The 25,678-nt window shown below is 35.1% G+C and overlaps 1 protein-coding gene and 1 pseudogene across 1 annotated transcript in view; both read left to right on the forward strand.

Annotated features, from left to right (window-relative positions):
• The first annotated feature begins 5,154 nt into the window (after positions 1 to 5,154).
• The window catches only part of LOC107146541 (phospholipid-transporting ATPase ABCA3-like), a 139,150-nt gene continuing 118,626 nt past the window's right edge, over positions 5,155 to 25,678 (forward strand). Inside the window, exons 1-4 of the mRNA XM_015490639.2 lie at positions 5,155 to 5,362; positions 5,663 to 5,915; positions 8,595 to 8,722; positions 24,423 to 24,564. Coding sequence (XP_015346125.1) covers positions 5,303 to 5,362; positions 5,663 to 5,915; positions 8,595 to 8,722; positions 24,423 to 24,564 — 583 coding nt within the window. The 5' untranslated portion in view covers positions 5,155 to 5,302. The remainder of the gene's footprint in view (positions 5,363 to 5,662; positions 5,916 to 8,594; positions 8,723 to 24,422; positions 24,565 to 25,678) is intronic.
• On the forward strand, positions 12,137 to 12,924 carry LOC107146474 (annotated as a pseudogene).

Genomic DNA, 25,678 nt, shown 5'->3' on the forward strand with positions numbered 1-25,678 from the left:
TGCCCCCCTTTGGGGAGCTTGAGGCTGGGAGCCAGGGAAAGCATCCTGACACCCAGAAAAAGGTATGTCCGTATCTATGTGGTCCTTTTGTGTCACCTCAAATTCTCCTGAGTGACCCCCAGTTCAGTAGCCACAAATTTATTGTGCTTAAGCTCTGTGAGTCATTAAGGCTTTAACATCAGAGGATGTATCTGTGGCTTGGGAAATGATTTCACTTGTTCCTCTTGTCTTGTTCTGATTGCTCTATAAGTACGTACAGCTAACTTTCTCAATACCCAAGGGAGTGTGTGATCCCAGGAGCATTCTTTTTTTTTAAATTTCTTCTAATTAGTTATACATGACAGTAGGATGCATTTTGACACATTGTACACAAGTGGAGCACAACTTCTCATTCTTCTGGCTGTACATGGTGCAGAGTCACACCAGTAGTGTAATCATACATGTGTATAGGGTAATAATGTCTCTCCCATCCCCACAGTGCTTCCCCTCCTCTCACTCTCCTTGCACACTCCAAAGTCCCTTCAATCTTCCCTATCCCCCACCCCCACTATGGATCAGCATCTGCTTATCAGAGAAAACATTTGGCCTTTGGTTTTGGGGATTAAATTATTTCACTTAGCCTGATAATCTCTAGTTCCATCCATTTACCTGCCCATGCTGTAATTTCATTCTTCTTTAAGACTGAGTAATATCCCATTGTGTATATGTACCACATTTTCTTTATCCATTCATCTATTGAAGGGCATGTAGGTTGGTTCCATAGTTTAGCTATTGTGAATTGAGCTGCCATAAACATTGATGTGGCTGTGTCACTGTAGTATGCTGATTTTAAGTCCTTTGGGTATAAACCAAGGAGTGGGATAGCTGGGTCAAATGGTGGCTTCATTCCATTTCTAAAGAATCTCCATACTGCTTTCCACAGTGGTGGCATCAATTTGCAGTCTCACCAGCAATGTATGAGTGTACTTTTTCCCCCACATCCCCCAGGAAGATTCTTTTGACTTTCACTTTTCCTTGGTTCTCTGTATCATTTCTCTTTGCTGGTTCTTTTGCTGTGCCATGTTGCTACTGCTATTATGGAGAAACTAGCCCCCTTCTCCATTTTTTTTATAATATCCTTAGGCATTAATTTCTCTATGCTCAGTTCCAATTAAAATATGGCCTCATTAGATAGAGCTATGGAGCTCTTCATTCTTACATCCTTCCTCTATCCCTGGATAGAGCCTCAGTACCAGTGCATCGGAGCTAAAGGTAAATATAGCAGTGTACTTCTTCCAGAGTGACCACCCCTATTATAAACAAACATGGGGATCTGGCATCCCTGGCTCTTTTTGGCTTGCCCTTCCTGGCATGTATCAACTGCTCTACCAGCAAGTTTGTCCATGGGTGATCAGGACTCCAGTATTCTCAACCTATAGGGTCTTGGTGGGATAAGGAATCCCGAGACCTCATTTCTGTCTGCCTGGAATAGAGCTTTTTTAGCATGAATCTGTTGGAATGAGATACTAGCCCTCTTTTCTCATGGAGTAAAACCATAGTCCTAGATTGACAGTCTTAGAGGGAACCCCACCTTCACACTTGCTCAGAGAAGAGCTCCATAACACTGAGCCAGGTGGGATGGGGATGGGTGCAGGAGCAGGTGATGGCTCAGATATCACCAAATCTTGCTATTCTTATCAGTATTTAGTAGATTATCTTACATAAATGCTTTTCCATTTTCTTAGGTTCCTACATAAACTTCCAGGAGTTTTTAATGGTTGTGATTTTAAATTTTCAGTAGTGGGAAATGACTACTGACCTTCTCTTACATCCAATCCCAAAGGCCTACCACAGAGGGGAGTTTTTAAAAACTGATGATACTCATTCCTTGCCTGATCATCATCAGGACTTGGATGGGATCTATTTTTTCTGTTGTGTTTGTCATCTTAAATTCAACTAGCATAGCACTTGACACATAGTGAATATACAGAACTATAAGAGTAGATGAAGATGTTCATCCATCAGCACTTTGAATGGAGTGTTATACTCTGAACACATGAAAACATAGTAATTAATTGATACTTTCCAGTGATTTAATTTTTTATCATTTGTTATTGTGATAGTGATGATTTGTTTATTGTTTTAAACATTGAGAGCTGTTTTATTGAATATTGACATAGGAAAAAATCAGATTCTGATAGCATTATTCCATCTAAGTAAGTTAATAGAAAAATAAGAATACAATTTGCTTTATTTCAAATACTTAATCTTTCTCTTTTAATTAGTGCATTGAAGTTATACCTAGTATTTGGATTTATGATGACAAAATCATACATGCATGGATTTTGATTTACTCCATTTCAGTCCCTGATACCCTCCCTTCCTTCCCTCCCCTCTTCTCCTCTCTCCTCCTGTTCTTCTTCCTCTCCTCTACTGACTTTTCTTTCACTCATTTAGTTATTTTTGATTGGTGCTTTATATATAAACATAAAGGTAGAATTTACTGTGGTATATTTATATATATACAGAGCATGATTTTGTTAAATTTATTCCCTATTTCCTCTCTTTTTCTGTCCTTCCTTTATCACTTTTGATCTCCTTCTATTCCACTGATCTTCCCTATATCTTTATAATATCTAATCCCCCTTTTCTCCTCTTATTTTGCTCAATTTCTGCATATGAGAGAAAACATTTAAACCTTGATTTTCTGAGTCTGGCTTATTTCATATCACATTATGGTCTCCATTGCCATCCATTTATCAGCAAATACCATTATTTCATTCTTCTTTATGATTGAGTAAAACTTCATATTGTGTGTGTGTGTGTGTGTGTGTGTGTGTGTGTGTGACACACACACCACATTTTCTTAATCCATTCATCTATTGATGTACATCTGAGCTGGTTTCATAATTTGGCTATTGTGAGTTGTGCTGTTATAAACATTGATGTGACTATATCACTATAATATACTATTTTTTAATTCTTTTGGATAAATATCAAGAAGTGTGATAAATGGGTCATATGGTGGTTTCATTCCTAGTTTTTTAAGAGTCACCATACTGGTTTTTTTTCCTATAGTGGTTGAATTAATTTGCATTCCCACCAACCATGTAAGAGCATACCTTTTCCCCAACATCCTCACCAGTATTTATTATTATTTCTATTCTTGATAATTGCCATTCTGACTGACATGAGATGAAATCTTAGTATAGTTTTGATTTGCTAAATGGTTTTTCATATATTTGATGGTCATTTGTTCTGCTGCTTTTGAGAAATGTGTCCAATTATTTTTCCATTGATTTTTTTTTGTTTTTAGTGTTAACCTTTTTGAGTTTTTTTGTATGTTCTGAATATTAATCCCCTATCAGAGGAGTAGCTGGCAAAGATTTTATCCCATTCTGTAAGCTGTCTCTTCATGTTCTTAATCATTTCCTTTTCTGTGCAGAAGCTTTTAAATTTAATGCCATCCAACTTATTGATTCTTGGTATAATTTCTTGCATTTTGGAATTCTTGTTAAAAGAAGTTGGTTCTGGTGCCAGCATGTTGAAGTGTTGGGCCTACATTTTCTTCTAGCAGTTGCAGAGTTTCTGGTCTAATTCCTAGGTTTTTGATCCTCTTTGAGTTGACTCTTGTGCAAGGTGAGATAGGGGACAATTTTATTCCTCTACATGTTGATATCCAGTTTTCCCAGCACTATTTGTTAAAAAAGACTATTCTTTGATAAGTATATTTGAGGTCCTATATGCCTCCCATATATGGATGTCTGTCTCATTTCTGACATGGGGAAAGTTTTCCATTATTCTGTCCTTGAAAATAGTCTTCATGTATATCCGTGCTCTCTTTTATTGCAATGACTCGGGTTTGTTCACTTGGATGCTGTCCCAGAGTTCTTGCATATTCTTGGTATTTTGTTTTTTTCCTTTATTGAATACTGAGTATTCAGGTTCATATACCCTGTCATCAAGGGCTGAAGTTCTGTCTTCCAGGGCCAAAGTTCTATTTTCTACATTACCTAATCTTTGGGTGATGCTTTCAAAGTGAAATTTTAATCTGATTCATTATGCCTTTTATTTCCAGGAGTTATGATTGGTTTCTTTTCATAATCTCTATTTCTTTATTGAAATGGTCTTTGTTCTCCTTATTTGCTGTCTTAATTCATTTCTTATGTCTTCTTTTAGTTCACTGTATATTTTAACAATCAGTTTTTTTATAATCTTTCTCTGGAATTTCAGCAGCTACCATGTCTAGGATTCTTTGTTGGGAGAGTGTGAATTTTGAGTGGAGATTTGTTTATCTGTTTCCTCATGTTTTCAGAGGTCTTGGGCTTTCACATTATTTTAAATGGTTTTCTCTTCCTTCTATATATGTATCCTCATGTGTAAAATTTTTATTATTGTTGTTCTGGGACATCTATTTTTGATGTATGAATATAGATGTCCAGGAGTGGAACCTAAGATTCCTTCTGGTTTCTTCTTCCTTGGGACCTGGTTGGTGGTTTTTATGTTTTTCTCTCCTCTATTCTATGTTTTGAAGTATTTTTGAGGTTTGGGAGTGAAGCTAGATCATGTGTGGGGTGAGATTTGTTGTTATTTGGCTGAATTGTGAGTGTTTCTCAGAAGCAGAATCTCTACTCTCTGAATTTGAAGTGTCCCAATCACTTTCCAGACCCTCTTAGAGGAAGCAGGGAGTCAGGATAAATATATGGTGTCTACTTTGTCGTCTCTTAACACTAATTACCACCTGTATTGGAATAATGGGGTCAGTATTTAATATTGGCTCCAACAAAAACCTGTGAATTAGATCAAGCTTTAAATAGTAGGTGTCTACTACATTGTCCACTCTATTAATGATCACAACATAAATGGTGTAGGAAGTACATAAACAATGTAATTTTATCAGATAGTGAGATGCAGTTTCTTAAGTAAAGAGAAAATAGGGTAGGAAACCAAGGGAAAGTTTGAAATATTTCAAAAGTGAACAGAGGAGAGGTCAGGAGATAGGTGACCACTATAAAGGAGGAGGAATAAAAAATAACTAAAAGTAGTAAAGTAACAAAGGAGAGTTAGAAAGAACAGGAAAAGTTGGCTATTTGTGGGAGAAGAACGTAAGAAGGGGCAACAAGTGGGACAAAATCCAAGGTATGTACGGACCAATGTAAGACAAGAACAACACAAACCCACATATAATTTTATTTCATCAGAGAGAGAAGTAACTTATTATTTGTTTGTTGTTCACATTATTAGGAGACTTAACATTTTAAAAAAAAGGAAAAGAAAAGCTTTCCTCCATCCCTAGAGTTGAACCTATTCTCTTTGTGGAAGAATGGATTTGTTGACACTCAACCAGTTTGCTGTACTCCTGTGGAAAAATTTTACCTTAAAGGTAAGTGAAGGTATCCATGGAAATGTTATCAAATGCCCATATGTCACATTTCAGTCAGTGTGTGTGCATGCATGCATGCATGCACTTTTGAAAAATTACTTCTGGAGCTGTGGGTAGATCTTCCAAATTTATAAAAGTCAATGAATTACTAGTATAGCATAACCTATAAGAAAGTGGGGGCAGGGAAAGGGATAGTATGACATAATCCCTGAAGCACTGGAAGAAATTTAATATAACAAAATTTTCATTTGCATTGAACTTGTACTTTTAAGTTAATTCATACCATCTTTTTTCTTCTAGAGGAGGAAGCTCATTAATTCAATATTGGAAATCTTTTCATCATTTATATTTCCAGTAGTGCTTTTGGTATTTCACATACTTACTGACATAAAATCTACTGGGCCTTACAATTTCACTTCTCAACCCATCAATACTCTGCCTTCTTACATAAAAAATGCCAGCGATTGGGAATTGATTTACATCCCATCTAATATTGATGTGGTGAAAGAAATCACTGAGAATGTGAAGAGGAATCTAAACATCAGTTTAAAAGGTTTGACATTAGGTTTCCTTTAAAACATTACTGTTTTAAGAGGAGCAGAGCAATGTTGCAAAAGAATAAAGTGGGGGAGTATCACACCCCTCACTTTCAAGGTTTATGACTATAGTAGTTGGGCAGTGTTGTAATAGTAAAGGGATTGACACACCAATGAATAAAAGAGAATAGAGGGCTAAGGTTGTGGCTCCGTGGTAGAGCACTTGCCTTACATGTGTAAAGCCCTGGGTTCAATCCTCAGCACCACATAAAAATAAATAAATACAGGTATCATGTCCATCTACATTTTTAATTAAAAAATAGAAAATGCAGAAGTAGACTTACACTAATATGCAGAATAATTTTTGATAGTGATGTGAAACAATTCGATTAAAGAACAATTTTTTCAACAAATGATGCTAGAATAATTGTATACCAATAGCTAAAACAATGAAAACTTGTACATCATGCAAAAATCAACTCAAAATGGATCATAGATCTAAATGTAAAGTGATAAGAGCATTTAGGAAAGAACATAGGAGATATCTTTATTACTTAAACATGACACCAAATTCATAATCTACAAAAGAAAAATATGGGGGGGCTGGGGTTGTGGCTCAGTGGTAGAGCACTTGCCTTGCATGTGTGAGGCACTGGATTCAATCCTCAGCACTGCATAAAAGTAAATAATAAAATAAAGGTATTATGTCCATCTACAACTAAAAAAAGAAAGAAAGAAAAATATGGGTAACTTGGGCTTCTGTTATATAATACTATTAGCAGTTGCTCTTGAGTAGTCATACCTTCATTTTACAGTCTACTTAAAACTTGATATTTTATCACATATGGTATATAGATCCTTTACATGTTTCCTTTCTATGTTGTAGTTTTCATTTCTATATAAATAGACTTCATATTCATGTGAATGGAATTAATGATTCGCATACATATTTACCATATATTTACCATGGCTGTTTCCCTTCCTTCATTCCTCAAGTTCCATGTTTTCTTCTGGAATAATTTTCCTTCTTTTAAAGAACTTTAACAATTCTTCAGAGTACATCTGAAGATATCCAAGGATCTTTCTTTGCCTTCCTCTGTGTATTCAACTTCATTCCTGAAGAATACTTTCATTGGGTATAGAATTCTGGGTTGATAGTCTTCCAACATTTAAAAATACCTGCCATTTTTTGTGACTTCCTTAGTTCCTGAAAAGAAATATGCGGTCATTTGAATTCTTATTTCCCCCAAGGTAACATGTCATTTCTGTCGGTCTTCTTCTAAGATTTTTTTTTTGTTTTGGGTTTTCAGAAGTTTGATTATGATATGGGTTACTTTTGGTTCGTTTTGATTAGGCTTCACTGAGTCTGTTGAATCTTCTTTTTCTCTCATTAAGTTTGGGGAATTTTCAACATTGCCTCCTGTTTCCTTTGTAGGGACTATGAGTACCTGAATGCTGGACATTTTGTATTGTTCCAAAGGTCCTTGAGTCTTTGTTAAACTTTTTTCCAATCTTTTTTCTCTCTCCTTTTCAGAATAACTAATTTCTACTGATTTGTCATCTTTGACTCCTTCCTCTGTTTTCATCATACTGCTGTTGAGCCATCAAATAAGTTTTTCTTTCTTTCTAAAGCACAGTTTGAATTGCTATTTATCCCTTTATTTTTTCTTTTGAAACAATTTTATTGAGATAATAATGTACATGCCATATATCTATTTAAAGTATACAGTTGAATGGCTTTTAGTATATTCATAGTTGGGTGTGCATTACCACAATCAATTTAGAGCATTTTTATCACCCCCAAAAGAAACCCCATACCTTTTATATATTTTTTAAATATTTTCTGGTTGTCAATGGACCATTATTTATTTATATGTGGTGCTGAGATTCAAACCCAGTGCCTCACACATGCTAGGCAAGCACTCTCCCACAGAACTGCAACCCACTCAGAATCCATACCTTTTAACCATGAATTCTCCATCTCTCATCTCTACTAGCATTAGGAAAACACTAATATATTTTCTAATTATAGAACTTTTAAATGAATGGAATTATACAGTATACAATCTTTTAGGACTGGCTTATATCAATTAACATCATGTTTTCAAAGTTTATCCATGTCATTATTTATTTTCATTGCTGAATAATAATATCCCATTGTATGGATATGTTATATTTACTTGAATATGTAAATATTTATTTTGAGTTGTTTCCACATTTTGGATATTATATATAATACTGAAAATTTGTCTACAAGTTTTTTGTGGACATGTTTTCATTTCTCTTGGGTGTATCTCTAGGAGTTACATGGTGACTATGTTTGACTTTTTGAGGGACTGCTGAACTGTTATTCAAACCTTTACACTCCTGTTAGTACTATTTGAAGGTTCCAATTTCTCTACATCCTCACTAACTGTTATACAACCATTTCTATGTTTTTGATTTGCACTACCCTGATGACTAATGACTAACCTTTATATATGTTTTATAATATTTATGTTTACTTATAATAAAATTTTATAAAATATCTAAAATGTTGCACACTAAATATTTATTAGGTAATGATGATGCCAATATTTGAGAAATTTTCAGTATTTTGATTGGCTTCTTTCCTTGTAATGTTAGTATCCAACTGCTCAAATAGGATGGATTATCATATATTTTTATTTAAGTAGACAGTTTTTTTCTCCCTTTAGTTCGAGGCTTTTCTTCAGAAAGTGAGTTTGAAAAGTACATTCTGTATGATTATGAGTCTCAAAAAGTGCTTGCTGCCATCGTGTTTGACTGTGACTTCAAAAATAGCAGTGATCCTTTGCCACTTCAGGTAAGAAAATTTATTTAGTTTTCCAAATAAATGGTGTTCTCATAATTGTACTTCTAGCTTCTTGGGGTTTTAGTAAGTTAGATATTAAGCCTGTTTTATAAATGAAGAAATTAACTTTCTCAAGATCATACTAGTAGTATATAATGGAACAAGAATATGAATCCAGGTATGAGTAACTTTAATAACCTGTACTTCTAACCACCACTGCATTATGATAAGGGAAGAACTGTGTCTTCCACACATAAGGCCTAAGATTCATAGAAAACTTTGATTACTAATGCAGCACTTCTAGTTCTGCAAAGGGTGGTAAAACAAATAAGTTTCAAAGCAGATGCCTCTTTATTAGCAGACAGACTACCAATGATGGAAAGTTTTCTTTTTTGAAAGAGAATTTAATTACTTTCTTAAGACACCAGTGATTAAGGCTTAGCCACATTGAGTTAGCATTAGGATTGTGGAGAATCTGATTAGAGGCCATGGGAAGGAAAGGGAAGGATAATGCTTTGAACCTGATGTCTCTTTAGCAGATTTTATAGATATCCTACCCTGATGGAGACAGAAATAAGTGATCAATCTATAATATACAGAAGTCAAGTCAAATCCTTTTATTTATGTTACAGATGCTTGTTAATACAAGGAACAAATTATATGTTAATAATACAGTAAATTATCTTTCTCTCTCATCCTTTTGTGACTATATTATTCTGTACCAGCCTCCTCCCATTTACCAATTTAAAATTATCCATATACTGATATGGATTTAAGAATATATATAATTCTCAGTATACATTGGCTCATAGTGTCTTCATGCCATTTCAAGTTTCATTCTCACTACTGATAGACTGGTTTTTTTCTCCAAATATTTATACTAGGTTTATGACACTAAAATTCCTCAATTTTTTCCCTCAGGTTCTTGGGCTATTTTGATGGGTTTCCATACAAATAATGTGATCTCTGTTTATGACTTCATTTGTAGCATAGGCTTTCTAATTTCTACCAGTTTCCCCCTATTTAAATTGACTTTCTTGATGGGATCTTTTCTTTATCTACATGCATGCCACAGTGATCCATCTCAACTTGAGATATGGTCATGCTACTGTCCTAATTAAAAGCCTGATTTGTTCTCATTGCAATAAGCTCATGTCCAGAGTGTTTTGCATATGATTTGTGGCTATCAGTGTACTGGTGCCTGGATATCTCTCCAGTCCCATTCCTTCAACTCCTTACTTGAATTACTCTAATAATACTTAACTACTAGAAGTTAACTTGTATTTACCATGTTATTTTTTTCCATAAGACTTTGGTCACATTATTATTTTTTGGACTATTCTTGTATACTCTCAGACTTTCATTTCAGTACTTACACTTGCCTTCTCTCTCCTTTCATAATAAAATCTGTGCATATTTCTATTAGTCAGAATTCATATGGGAACACAGACATTACTATGGGTATTTCAAGAGACACATTTTAATATAAGGAAATAACCTTCATGGTCTAGATTTTAGTCATTCTTGACCAACGCTATAGAGGGTTTAGCTTGTTTGCCTAGTCAGGTAAACTATATCCCTCTTGAGTTCTTAGTTTTCAGGCCATGATTTTTGAAAATGCATGTTCACTATTAACTGTGGAAAAACAAATACCTGGCGGTGCTCCAGTGAAACTTCTATTTCAGACATACAGAGTTCTCTCCACATTCATCGTATAATACCAATTCTAAATCTTTATGTTAATCATGGTTAATTTCTCCCTTTTATATGATAAGCCTTTTATTTGTTGGTACAATGCCATGAATAAACCAGTATAACCATGCAGTAATCATACAATTCTCAATGGAAACACTGCTACTTTCCCTATTTGGGACTATTAACCTTACTCCAGGAAACAAGGCCTTGAATTTAGCAGAGCTTAAAATTATAGGGATGGGAAATGCAATTTCTACACATAGGTAGGGAGTGGTTTTAAGAAGGGGAAATTCTACTTCTAAACCTTTATTCACATGTCTTTATATTCTAGCTGTTAAGGACACAATGTTATGTATGAGTTACTGTTAACTACATTTGCTGAATACAGTAAAATAAGACCTAAGATTAACAGTGGGTTGTCCCTACGATGATTCCTGTGATGAAATTTAATAGGCCATTTTATTTTCTTCTCTCAGGCCTGCTACTTCTGAGTGATATGGAAAAAGGTAAGAATAGTAGTAGATCCATAGATGGGTCAGGTTCCCATTGTTGTATCTCCTTTAATAAAACAGACCCCTTGCCTGAACCACTTGTGTGCCTACTCACTTGATGCACATCTGTTTCTTTTTTATAATATTTAAAAAGTGGAAATGTGTTCCTCAGCTGTGGTACCATGGAAAATTAATAAAAAATAATCAATTAATATATAAAACTATTTAGGTGTATCTCCAGGGAATTATGTTGAATGAAAAAAAAAAGGCAATGCCAAAGGATGAATACTTACAATTCAATTTCTATATCATTCTTTAAATGACAAAAATTTTAGAAATGAAGAATATACTCTTGATTGTCAGGAGAATAGGTATCAGAAATAAGAGATGATAGAACTGTTTGGTATCTTGACTGTGGTGATGTACAAACAGAGTTACACGAGATAATATTGTACTCAACTTAATACATACAATTTAACACAAGTATGAGTAAAACTGTGGAACTGTGAATAAGATTGGTGAATTGTATCAATATCATTATCTTGGTTGTGATATGCTATAGTTTCATAATATGTTGCATTTTTGGAGGAAATGGTCAAGGCGTGCCCAGAATCTGTTTATAATTTCATCTAACAATATATAATTATCTTAATAAAAATTTGATTTTTAAAAAATTCACTTTAGGCCATCGGGGGCAGGCTGGGCTAGGGCTAGAATCATATCTCGGAAGCTGGAGCGGATGGGAGCGTGGGGTTTGTTTATCCTGGAGAAGTTTAGGAATAGTAGATAGGAAAGGAAGGCGGACCTGGACCCAAGGGAAGGGATGAGGCTCTGCAGAGGTGGCACCATGGGGATTCGCCGCCATAAAGCTCCTGCCCACATTCACAACATTGCTCCCTGGCCGCCTTGGCCACCATGGGGCCTACTCACTGCTGCCCTGCGCGTGTCTGGGTAAAGTACTCAGTTGTGTGGGTTATTGCATAAATCCTAAAAAACAGTGGCACTGTCTTGGGAACCCAGCCCACCTCTGCCTGGAGATATATGTCTATATATAGCAGAAAACTGGTATTACACAGGTTAAAATAGTAAAGTTTCCCTACATTGAACCATTAATAACTTCAGTTTTTGTTGAGAGGAAATGGGTGAAGTGTTAAAAAGTTCAACATTTTCATCTTGCCCAAGTTACAGCAGCCCCAAAAGTGAAAATCAAGCAAAATTCAAATTTCTATTCTGAACACTAAAAGGGAAGAAACAAAAGCAATGGAAAGCCAAAGAGCATATTGGTTTGTGCAAGGGAAGGACTGGGGATTTAAAAAAATCTTTAGAAAGGGTTTTTTGCTTAATGGAGCTAATGGTCTTTTACCAGATGACAAGCTTACATTATTTTGTGAACAATTCCAGCACTGTTTGCAGAAGAGGAGGAAGCATTGCACTGCCCCACCTAAAGAAACTGCCTCCTCCCCATCCCCTACAAAAGGTGCTATAGACGAGTGAGTGTGATCCAAGATTGAGTAAACATATTGGGGCATACAAATACAAATATTTTGAAGGTGCCTGAATGTCGACTAGCAGAAGATTTAGGTAATCTCTGGGAGAAAACAAGATTTACAGATTGCAGGGTTTTTTTTATAAGAGGACAAGAATTTAAAGTTCATAAATCTGTGCTTTGCAGCTTGATCCCCAATTTTTAATGCAATGTTTGAAAATGAAATGGAAGAAAGCAAAAAAAAAATCAAGTGGAAATCATGATTTAGACCCTGAGGTTTTTAAAGAAAGGAGATTCATTTACACAGGGAAAAGCACCAAATCTTGATTAAATGGCAGACAACTTGTTGGGAGCTACAGACAAATATGAACTGGAATGGCTGAAGGTCATGTGTCAAGAAGCTTTGTGTAGTAAAATGTTGAAAATGAAAATGTTGCTGGTACCCTTGTCCTTGCAGATTTGCACAGGGCAGAACAGTTGAAAGCGTAAGCCATGGACTTAGGTGCAGTGTACTTCAACAACTTGGATGTAAAGCAGGGTGAACATCCATGATTCAGCCTCACTCTCATTAGTAGCAGAAGCCTTCCAAAAACTAGTGTCTACAGTGTCTGCAGTTTGGCATTCCACTCAAATGGCTAAAGCAGTCTTGAAATCTTCTATGAACAATAGGAAAAAAAGGAATTGACTTTTACTCCTCCAGGTCCAGAAGGATTCTAATACACAAACCATAAGCAAGAGTTGTTTCTGTTTTCTTGTCCACAGAACAGAAGCTGAAAAGGCATATTGCTTTCATTTCAGGTAGATAATTTATGGTTTATACTTCAGTTTTAAATTAGACTGATTACTTCACTTCAAGGCCTTAACTTATCTTCAATGACTTCACTTGTTCATTTAATAGCTTTAACTTTTTTATTGTGCCTTGTCATTTTGATCAAGGCTATGCAGGATTGTACTAGTTCCATAATGCAGTAATATTGATAACTGAAGATGTGAAGTTTCAAAAGGATTTTCCATTGCTTTTGGAGAAAGAAATGAATTTTATAGGGTTTGTCCTATGTTATCTCAAAGTTTAAAACTAGTTTCTCCTTAAAAGCACTTCTGTTGGAGATTTCTAGTAGTGTCTCCTGTTTAAGTTCTATAAATATAGTAGAACCTGCTTACCTTTAAAGTAAGTTATGGCAATACACTGCTTCAATTCTAATTTATTTTTCATTTCAGGAGGCAAATATGCAATGAGTTGGCCAAGACTTTTAGTAAAATTTGTCTGTCTCTTAGCTGTCCAAGAAACTGTGGGTTTATCCGAATTTACAATGGAGAATTGATTGAGGTTAAGATTTCAATAAGCAGAGAATATGTTTTGTGCTGAAGTAATTTTTCTTAATTTATAATGACCTACCTTTATGAAGAATTCTCTACATGTTAAAAGTAAGGATGACCAAATGTAAATTTAATGAGGGGCCAATTAAGGAAGATATACATGCACTTTCAATGTGTAACTTTCGTATGCTGAATAGTATATATACATATTTTTGCTTTGGTGGATTAATAAGGCATAATTGAATTGTGTTTTAAGATATTCACTAAAGGGTTAGGATTCTGGCTCAGCGGTAGAGCACTTGCCTAGCATGGGCAGGACCCGGGTTCTATCCTCAGCACCACATAAAAATAAAGGCATTGTGTTGTGTCCATCTACACCTGAAAAAAAAGATTTCCACTAAAGATATTGATATTTCATTGATTTCAGCTCTGATTTTAATTATTTCCTGTCTTCTACTGCTTTTGGTGTTGATTTGTTCTTTTTCTAGGGCTTTGAGTTGTAATGTTAAGTCATTTATTTGTTGACTGTTTCTTCTTTTAAGGAAATGAACTCCATGCAATGAATTTTCCTCTTAATACTGCCTTCATAGTGTCCATAGATTTCAACATGTTGTATTTGTGTTCTCATTCACCTATAAGAATTTTTTAATCTCCTCCTTGACATTTTTTACAACCCATTATTCATTCAGTAGCATATTAATTATTCTCCGAATGTTGGAATAGCTTTTATTTTTTATTTTATCATTGATTTCTAATTTTATTCCATTATGATCTGATAGAATGCAAGGTAGTATCTCTACTATTTTATATTTGCTAAGAGTTGCTTTATGGCACAATATATGGTCTATTTTAGAGAAGGATCCATGTGCTGCTGAGAAGAAAGTGTATTTGTTCATTGAAGGATGAAATATTCTACATATGTCACTTAAGTCTAAGTTATTGAGTGTATTATTGAGTTCTATAGTTTCTTTGTTCATCTTTTGTTTGAACGATCTACCCAGTGGTGAAAGAGGTGTGTTAAAGTCACCCAGAATTATGTGTTGTGGTCTATTTGAACTTGAGAAGAGTTTGTTTGATGAACACAGATGCTCCATTGATTGGGACATATAAATTTATTATTGTTATGTCTTGTGGATGAATGGTTCCCTTAAGCACTGTGAAATGTCCTTCTTTATCCCTTTTGATTAACTTTGGCTTGAAGTCTACTTTATTTGATATGAGGATGGAAAATCCCTGCTTGTTTCCACAGTCCATGTGAGTGGTATGGTTTTTCCCAACCTTTCACCTTCAGTCTGTGGATGTATTTTCCTATGAGATGAGTCTCTTGGAGGCAGCATATTGTTGGGTCTTTTTTTAAAATCCAATCTGTAAGTCTATGTCTTTTGATTGGTGAGTTTAGGCTATTAACCTTCAAGGTTATTATTGACACATGATTTGTATTCCCAGAAATTTTTGTTTATTTTTGTTATTTAACTTGACTTGACTTTTCCTTTGATTAGTTTTCCTTTACTGCATATTTTTATTGTTGTTTTTCAAATTCCTCTTCATGGAATACTTTGCTGAGGATGTTCTATAGAGCATGCTTTCGACTTGTAAATTCTTTTAACTTTTGTTTATCATGGAAGGTTTTTATCTCATCATCAAATCTAAAGCTTAATTTTGCTGAATATAAGATTCTTGGTTGGCATCCATTTTCTTTCAGAGCTTGATATATGTTGTTCCAGGATCTTCTAGCTTTTAGGGTCTGGGTTGAAAAATCTACACATAATCTAGTTGGTTTCCCCCTATATGTAATCTGATTCCTTTCTCTCATGGATTTTAATATTCTCTCCTTATTCTGTATGTTAGGCATTTTTCATTACAATGTGCCTCTATGTGGATATATTGTGATTTTGTATATTTGGTGTCCTGTAAGCCTCTTGAATTTGGTTTTCCCATTCATTCTGCATGTTTGGACAATTTTCTGATATTATTTCTTTGAATAAATTGCTCATTCCTTTGGTTTGGAACTCTGTGCCTTTCTCTATCCCAATAACTCTTAAATTTGGTCTTTTTATGCTATCCCATATGTCTTTAATGTTCTGCTCATGGTTTCTTACCATTTTCAGTGTGTGGTCTACATTCTTTTCAAGATTATATATTTTGTCTTCAATGTCTGAAGTCCTGTCTTCCAAGTGGTCTAATCTGTTGGTGATGTTTTCAATTGAACTTTTACTCCAATAAAATAGAAAATATCTAAGTCATTGACAAATTTCTAGAGTCATATGATTTGCCCAAATTGAATCAGAATGATATTCACTGTTTAAACAGATCAATTTCAAATGATGAAATAGAAGATGCCATCAGAATCCTACCAACCAGAAAACCTAGGACCAGATGGATACACAGCACAGTTCTATAAGACCTTTAAAGAAGAACTAATACCAATACTCTTCAAATTATTTCATAAAATAGAAAAAGAGGGAGCACTTACAAACTCATTCTATGAGGCCACTATCACCCTATTCCAAACTAGGCAAAGACACATCAAAGAAAGAAAACTTCAGACTAATATCTCTAATGAATATAGACGCAAAAATTCTTAGTAAAATTCTGGCAAACCTAATACAAAAACATATCAAAAGGATAGTGTACCATGATAAAGTGGGTTTCATCCTAGGGATACAAGGTTGGTTCAACATACAGAAATCAATAATTGTAATTCATCACATCAATAGACTTAAAGAGAACCATATGATAATTTCAATAGATGCAGAAAAAGCATTCAACAAAATACAGCACCCCTTCATATTCAAAACACTAGAAAAACTAAAGATAACGGGAACATAACTCAACATTGTAAACACTGTCTACGCTAAGCCCCAGGCCAACATCATTATAAATGGAGAAAAAATGAAAACATTCCCTCTAAAAAATGGAACAAGACAGGGATGCCCTCTTTCACCACTTCTATTTATCATAGTTCTTGAAACACTGGCCAGAGCAATTAGACAAAAGAAATTAAAGGAATATGCACAGGAAAAGAAGAATTAGCAATGTTGCTGACAATATGATTCTATACCTAGAAAACTAAAAAAATTCCACCAGGAAACTTCTAATACTAGTAAATGAATTTAGCAAAGTAGCAGGATAAAAAATCAACACCCATAAATCAAAGGCTTATCTGTATATCAGTGACAAATCCTCTGAAAGGCAAACAAGGAAAACTACCCTATTTATAGTAGCCTCAAAAAAAAAGGAAACTTGGGAATCAACATAATGAAAGAGGTGAAACACCTCTACAATGAAAACTACACAACGCTAAAGAAAAAAAATAAAGAAAACCTTAGACAATGGAAAGATCTCCCTTGTTCTTGGATAGGCAGAATTAATATTGTCAAAATGACCATAATACCAAAAGCATTATACAGATTCAATGTGATTCCAATCAAAATCCCAATGACATTCCTCATAGAAATAGAAAAAGCAGGAGCTGGGGTTGTGGCTCAGTGGTAGTGCATTTGCCTAGCATGTGTGAGACACTTGGTTCAATTCTCAGCACCACATACAAATAAATAAAATAAAGGTCCATCACCAACTAAAAAATATTTCTTTTTAGTTTTTATTTATTTTTAGTCATACATGACAGTAGAATGCATTTTGATATATAATACATACATGGAATGTACATATATCAATCATATTGTCTATTCTGCTGCCCTTCCTATCCTCCCTACTCCTCCCCTCCTCTCCTATCCTTTCTCTCTATCCAATCTAATGTGACACACTTTTTTTTCTTTTTCTCATTACTACAACATATATGTATTCTGTATAACAATGAGATTCTCCTTTCATCGTCTGTGCAATTCCCCTTCTCCCTCTTTTCCCCTCCCACCTCTCTTCCCTATTTAGTGGTAGTCTACTTCTCATGCTTTTCCTCCCTATCCCATTTTGAGTCACCCCCCTTATATCAGAGAAGACATTCGTTATTTGTTTTTTAGGGATTAGCTAACTTCACTTAGCATAATCTGCTCTAATGCCATCCATTTGCCTGCAAATGCCATGATTTTATTATTTTTTAGTGCTGAGTAATATTCCATCGTGTATAAATGCCACATTTTTAAAATCCGTTCATCTATTGAAGGGCATCTAGGTTGGTTCCACATTCTAGCTATTGTGAATTGTGCTGCTATAAACATTGATGTGTCTGTGTCCCTGTAGTATGCTCTTCTTAGGTCTTTTGGGTATAGTCCGAGAAGGGGAATAGCTGGGTCAAATGGTGGTTCCATTCCCAGCTTTCCAAGGAATCTCCGTACTGCTTTCCAAATTGGCTGCACCAATTTGCAGTCCCACCAGCAATGTATGAGTGTACCTTTTCCCCCCGCATCCTTGCCAGCACTTATTGTTGTTTGACTTCATAATGGCTGCCATTCTTATTGGAGTGAGATGGTATCTTAGAGTAGTTTTAATTTTAATTTCTCTGATTGCTAGAGATGGTGAGCATTTTTTCATGTATTTGTTGATTGATTGTATATCCTCTTCTGAGAAGTGTCTGTTCAGGTCCTTGGCCCATTTGTTGATTGGGTTATTTGCTTTTTTGTTGTTTAACTTTTTGAGTTCTTTGTATACTCTAGAGATTAGAGCTCTATCTGATGTTTGAGGGGTAAAAATTTGTTCCCAGGATGTAGGCTCCCTATTCACCTCACATATTATTTCTCTTGCTGAGAAAAAAACTTTTTAGTTTGAATTCGTCCCATTTGTTGATTCTTGGTTTTAACTCTTGTGCTATAGGTGTCTTATTAAGAAATTTGGGGCCTGCCCCCACGTGATGAAGATTAGGACCAACTTTATCTTCTATTAGACGCAGAGTCTCTGGTCTGATTCCTAGCTCCTTGATCCATTTTGAGTTGACTTTTGTGCATGGTGAGAGAAAGGGATTCAATTTCATTTTGTTGCATATGGATTTCCAGTTCTCCTAGCACCATTTGTTGAAGATGCTATCCTTTCTCCATTGCATGGTTTTAGCACCTTTGTCTAATATAAGGTAGTTGTAATTTTGTGGATTTGTCTCTGTGTCCTCTATTTTGTACCAATGGTCTACCAGCCTGTTTTGGTGCCAGTACCATGCTGTTTTTGTTACTATTGCTCTATAGTATAGTTTAAAATCTGGAATCGCGATACCACCAATTTCACTCTTCCTGCTTAGAATTACTTTAGCTATTCTGGTCTTCCTGCTTAGAATTACTTTAGCTATTCTGGTCTAATAGATTGCTCATTCCTTTGGTTTGGACCTCTATACCCTCTTGTATCCCAATAACTCTTAAGTTTGGTTTCTTTATGTTATCCCATAATTCTTGGATATTCTGCTCATGATTTCTTAACATTCTCGCTGAGCTGTCTATGTTCTTTTCAAGTTGAAAAACTTTGTCTTCGTTGTCTGAAGTTCTATCTTCTAAGTGTTCTACTTCGCTGGTAATACTCTCATTTGAGTTTGTAATTTGGTTTATTGTTTCCTGCATTTCCAGGATTTCTGGGTTTTTTTTGTTTTTTTTTTTATTCTCTATCTCCCTGTAGAGTTGATCTTTTGCTTCTTGGATTTGTTTATGTAATTCATTGTCAAAGTGATCTTTCATTGTCTGAATTTGCTGTATAATGTCTTCCTTGAGACTCCAGATCATCTGAAGCATGTATATCCTGAACTCTTTTACCTGACATTCCATCAGCTGCAGATATTACATCATCTAATGTTGAATTGACCTGTATTGTTTGTGGTCCTTTCTTTCCTTGTCTTTTCATACTGCTCATGTTTCTTTCTAGCTTTGTGAAACTGTTGTGTTAATGTTTTTCCCCTTATATATTTATATTGTTCTTTTATAGCTCCTAAATCCCTCTTTTGCAGAGAAAGACAATGTTAACAGTTTCCAATATCAACAGTACATCACCTAAGCACAAGTTTTCATTATTAATACATTTATAGTTAGATTCTAAGTCTACAGATATTGGTTTTAATTATTACTTAAGAATATAGTTATTAGTTTCATAAAAGGCATACCATATCTGGTGGCATAAAGAAAACTTAATTTCAGACGAAGGATGTTATACTTAGAGGGAAAGGGGTGAGGGTATGAGGTTAAACTAACTTAGCAACATTGGGGAACTCTAACCAATAGACTGGTAATTTATGGAAGAATGTATAGACTCAACCTTTTATCTGTATTTAGATAGTTATCCTATGTATAGATAGCAAAAGTTAGGAGGTTGAAAGTGGGATAGAGGGAATACGAATGAAGAAAAGAAAAAAATAACAAGGAAGAAAAGAGAAATAAGAGAGAAGGAAAAAGAAGATAGAAATAAAGAAAAAAATGGGGGGAAGATGGGGTATATGCAATTCCTCTATATTATATTATTTTGGTGATTTGGTTGTTCATGCACAGTCCTTGGTTTCACATATGTGGAGGTTGTGAAAGAGAGAGAAGAAAAGAGAGAAAGAGAAAAGTCAAGTCTTTCAGAACACTGTTTTCCTTGCTTCCAGTAGGTGGCGTTGTCTATTCCTAGCTTGAGCCTCTGTGTTCAGGGTGGTGGGTATAGCCAGTATGAAAGGACATGAGCTTCCACCTGTATCTTCCCTACTCTAGTCTCTGAGGTGGAAACCAGGTGCCTGTACAGTTGTTGTTTTGCGTTGATAGCTACAACCCCCAAAAGCTTGTGGGAAATATTTTGAGTTATCGCAGCTACGGGTGGAGGAGTTGGAAACCAGGTACCTGGATCAGCTGCAGAACCATGCTGGTAGCCACACCCCCTTTGATGGGTTTTAAGTGTTGATGGGCTTCCTCCAGACTAGCACGCGGGGCGGGGCTGGGCTGGGCTTCCTCCTCCGCGCTGGGCTGGGCTGGCTCCGGGCTTCCTCCTCCAGGCTGGGCTGGGCTGCCTAAAAAATATTAAAAAAAAAAAGAAATAGAAAAAGCAGTCATGAAATTCATTTGTTAAAAAAAAGACACCCAGAATAGCTAAGCAGTCCTTAGGAAGAAGAGTAAAAGCAGGTAGCATTCCTATACCAGACCTTAAACTATACTATAGAGCAATAGTAACAAAAATGGCATGGATGGGGCTGGGATTGTGGCTCAGTGGTAGAGTGCTTGCCTAGCATGAGTGAGGCACTGCACCACATATAAATATGAAGGTCTAACAAAATTTTTTTTTTAAAAAAATGGCATGGTATTGCCACCAAAATAGACTGGTAGTCCAATGGTACAGAATAGGGGACATAGAGACTAACCCACATAATTACAGTTATCTTATGTTAGACAAAAGTGCCAAAAACAAATGGTGCTAGGAAAACTGGAAATCCACATGCAACAAAATGAAATTAAACAGTTCTCTCTCACCCTGCCCAAAACTAAACCTAAAGTGGATCAAGGACCAAGGAATTAAATCAGAGACCCTACGTCTGATAAAAGAAAAAGTAGGCCCAAATCTCCATCATGTCAGATTAGGCCCCAACTCCTTAAAAAAAATATTTTAAAAAAAGAATACAAACAACAAGTGTTGGCAAGGATGTAGGGGGAAAGGCACACTCATACACTGCTGGTGGGACTGCAAAATGCTGTAACCAATATGGAAAGCAGTATGGAGATTCCTTGGAAAACTTAGAATGGAACCACCTTTTGACCCAGCTGTCCCTCTCCTCGGTCTATACTCAAAGGACTTAAAAACAGCATACTACAGGGACACAATCACATCAATGTTTATAGCAGTATAATTCACAATAGCTAAACTTTGGATCCAACCTAGATGCCATTCAATAGATGAACGGATAAAGAAACTGTGGTATATACACAATGGAATATTACTCAGCAATAAAAGAGAATAAAATCATTGCATTTGCAGGTAAATGGATGGAGTTGGAGAATATTATGCTAAGTGAAGTTAGCCAATCCCAAATGTTTTCTCTGATATAAGGAGGCTGATTTATAGTGGTGTTGGGAGAAGAAACATGGGAAAATAAGACGAACTATAGATAGAGCAAAGGAGTGGAGGGAAAGGGAAAGGGCATGGGGGTAGAAAAGATGGTGTAATGAGATGGATAACATTACCCTAAAAACATGTATGAAGACAAAATGGTGTGCATATACTTTGTATAGAACCAGGGATATGAAACAGTTCTCTATATGTGCAATATGAATTGTAATGCATTCTGCTGTCATATATAACAAATTAGAATAAAAACATTTAAAAAAGTATACCTCAGGAAATGAACTTAGAAGACACAACATTTGGATAAATTATTTGTGAAGCATAAATCTGATAATGTGCTGATATCCAAGATATTTTAAAAAGTCCTATAGCTCAATAAGAAGAAGACATTCAAATTGTGATATGAGGATAGTTCTGCAGGGGACATGCATGAATGGCCAATAAAGACATGAAAAATATGCAGTGTAGAGCCTTTGGAACTCTCATACTATGAAATTTTGCTCAGTAACAAAAAGGAATCAATGACTGAAAAAAGTAATTACATAACTGAATCTCAAAAACATCACGTTGAATCAAAGAAACCTTTACAAAAGAGAATAATACTGTGTATTTCCACATGAACTTCCATAATAGGCAAAATAAATATATGATGAGGGGTATTAGAGGGATTCATTGGGCCAAGGGCATAAGTGAACTTTCAGAAATGAAGGCACTGTGCATCTTGCTAGTGTTTTGTGTTACAATAAGTGTATGTATTGTCATTTGTCAAAACTCAGTGTACAGTTATGATTTGTGCATTTCATAATAGGTGAATTCACTTCGAATAGACATAAACATATAATGTGTGTGTGTATATATAATATGTGTGTGTATGTGTGTGTGTATACACACACACATACACACACACATTTTTCATGTTTCTTTGTTTCCGAACCCATCCTTCTGTACTCTGCCCTTTGATACATTCATTGCATTTCTGCTTTCCCAGAAATGTGTTACATTTCCTAATCCTGGACTCTGGAGACAATTTGCAAGACTTGGAGAGAAAGAACGTTCTTATTGGCTTTCTGTCTGCTTTTAATTCTTCTGAAAGTCTTCTAAGCATCACTTCTTTGTTTTGTCAGTAGCAGTTTTTCCCAAAGTGGAAGCCAAATACATTTTGTAGATTGTCCAAAACTTTTCAAAATCAGCTTCATTGCATCCTCTCAAATACTTACCACTAGGCAACTTGAGCTTATTAAGGAATCTAAGTCCCAGTCTCAAAGGATCCCTCCTTCAACCTAAGAGAGACAGCCCTCTACCTGACTCTGTCACCTCTTCAGAGGTCTATGTATTAGCCCCTCAGGGTCTCTCCTCTATATTTATAACTTTTAATAATTTCAACATATTGGTTTTGTTCCCTTAGTTATACGTCTGGCAGGTACTTTTCTGCTATTGTTACCTGTATAATATCTCAAAATTCTCATACTTTCACTGTGTATGGTTCATTTCCTGGCTATGCCTTGAAGAGATCATACCACCCTATTGTGTAATGATACCATAGTTTCAGCAGTCTCCTTTGCAGTTGATTCCAATATATTTACACCATATATAACATTATAAGACATTTAGGCAGATGTTTTCTTAATATTATTTGAGGTCTGCATCCAAGTCTGTTCCTGTAAATGAGATTTCTGAATCAATTAGTAAATGAGCTATAGTTAAAATGGTTTTTGCCTCCAAAATTCATGTTGAAATCTAATTGCCATTGTAATAGTATTAAGGGGGTACCTTTAAGAGGTAGTTAGGAAAAGAGGACTCTGCCCTTATTGGTGGAATTAATAGTGTTATGGAAGGGAGAGTTTGGCCCCTTTTGGCTTGTGTTTTACTTTGCCTTTAACCTTTTACCTTGTAGAGAAAAAGCATTCCTTCACTCCAGAGGATAAGACATCACCTTTGAATCAGAATCATCAAACATGCTTGTCCTTAAAAATTGAAATTCTCAGCCTCTATAACTATAAGAAAGTAAATTTCATTATCATTTAATCTAAAATTCTAGTATGGCAACATTAAATGGACTAAAACAATCCATGTGTATTTTTGTTAGGCATTGCCTGATTCTCTATTGGAGTTGTGTGATTTTCATTCCATGTAAAATTTTTTTAAATGCTCGTTTGTTGGGCTGGGGTTGTAGCTCATTGGTAAAGTGCTTGCCTAGCACCTGTGAGGCCCTTGGTTTGATCCTCAGCACCACATAAAGATAAATAAATAAAATTTTTGTGTCTATCTACAACTAAAAAAATTTTTGAAAAGAAAAATGCTTGTTTATCTACAGCTTTGCAAGCAGATAGATTGGTGATATGATAGGTAAGAAGGATATCAGATATCTCTGTAGTTTTAATTTACATTTATTTCACTACATGACATTAAGAATTTTTAATGTCCATATCATATACAACCACAAGGATCCTAATTGGAATAAGATGTACTTCATGTTTGTATAAATATGTCAAAATATGCTCTGCTGTCATATATAACTAAAAAGAACAACAAAAAAAGAATCTTTTAATGTACCAATGGGCCATGTGTATATCTTGTTTTGTTCATTATCTGTGTTTTGAGAATTAAAATGTAGATATTATTGGTTTTTTCCAGGAATTCACAGCCACTTTGACCTCAGATGAGGCTCATCCCTCAAATTGCATGGTTTTTTATTTGGCCTGAACTTTTCTAATTTTTTTTCAGATTTGTTTGGTTTTAAACATAGCTTATTTTCTTTTGCTACTTCTAGGTAAAATATCATCTGCGTTTTACAAGAGTACAGAGGACTATCTGGTGGCCAGACAAGGCAGGCTGGAAAACAGCTTATCTTTTTCCTGATCATCCTTCTCAAGGCCCCAGGAACCCGAATCTTAATGATGGAGGAAGTCCTGGTAAGCAGATCCTTCAGCTCTCTTATTTTTATTATCACAGTTGTATACTAGTGTGTCATATCTGTTAAATATTTATATTTAATAGATGAGAAAATGTTTATTGTAAATTTGAAGTGGTTTTTTAAAATTTTTATTTTATCTTTTCAATCTATACATTTGGTGAACTTACTAGATATACCCATGCTTTGTCTATTTTCAATTCTCTTATCAATATACCTTTTAGAATTTTTATTTTTGATTAACATGTATTCATTGTACACATTTGTGGTTTGCAGTGTGGTGTTTGAACACACGCTTACAGATACACTGATGCCTTCCTTTATCTACCTTCTCCCGCTTTCTAACCTCTTCATAATCACTATTTTACATTCAAGTTGACTCTTTTTTGATTTCTACATCTGAGAGAATTTGTAATACTTGTCTTTCTGTGTCTTTTTTCACTTAACATGTCCTTCAGTTCTGTCTGTTTTTCTGCAGATAACTGTATTTCATTCTTCTTTGTGACTGGATAAATATTGTGCATATATGCCATATTTTCTTTATCCATTCATTCGTTGACAAGTACCTAGGTGGATTTCATATCTTAGCTATTGTTAATAGTGCCACAATAAACATGGGCATATGGGTATGTCTTTGGTGTGCTAATTTCATTTCCTTTGAATATATATCCAGAAGTGGTATCACTGGATTTTACGGTAGATCTATTTTTAGCTTTTTGAGTAGCCTCCATATTGTTCTCCACATTGGTTAAACTAATTTACATTCTCACCAATAGTATATGAGAATTCCCTTTTCTCTACATCCTCACCAGCAATTTTTTTAATAATAATATCCATTCTAACTGGGTGAGATAGTATTTGTCCCATTCAGTTAGTTGTCACTTTGTTATTTTGATTATTCCCTATGCTGTACAGAAACTTTTCAGTTTGATGCAATCCAAATTGTCATTTTCGGTTTTTTGCTTTGGTTTCCTGTGCTGTTGGAGTCATATTAAAAAAATCACTACCTATGCCATTACCTTGAAGTATTTTCCCTATGTTTTCTTTGAATACAAGTTTCAGGTTTTAGATTTAAGTCTTTTATCTATTTTGAGTTTATTTTATACAGGGTGAGA

Source organism: Marmota marmota, unplaced genomic scaffold, assembly GCF_001458135.2.
Source record: "Marmota marmota marmota unplaced genomic scaffold, marMar, whole genome shotgun sequence".
NCBI classification, from domain to species: domain Eukaryota; kingdom Metazoa; phylum Chordata; class Mammalia; order Rodentia; family Sciuridae; genus Marmota; species Marmota marmota.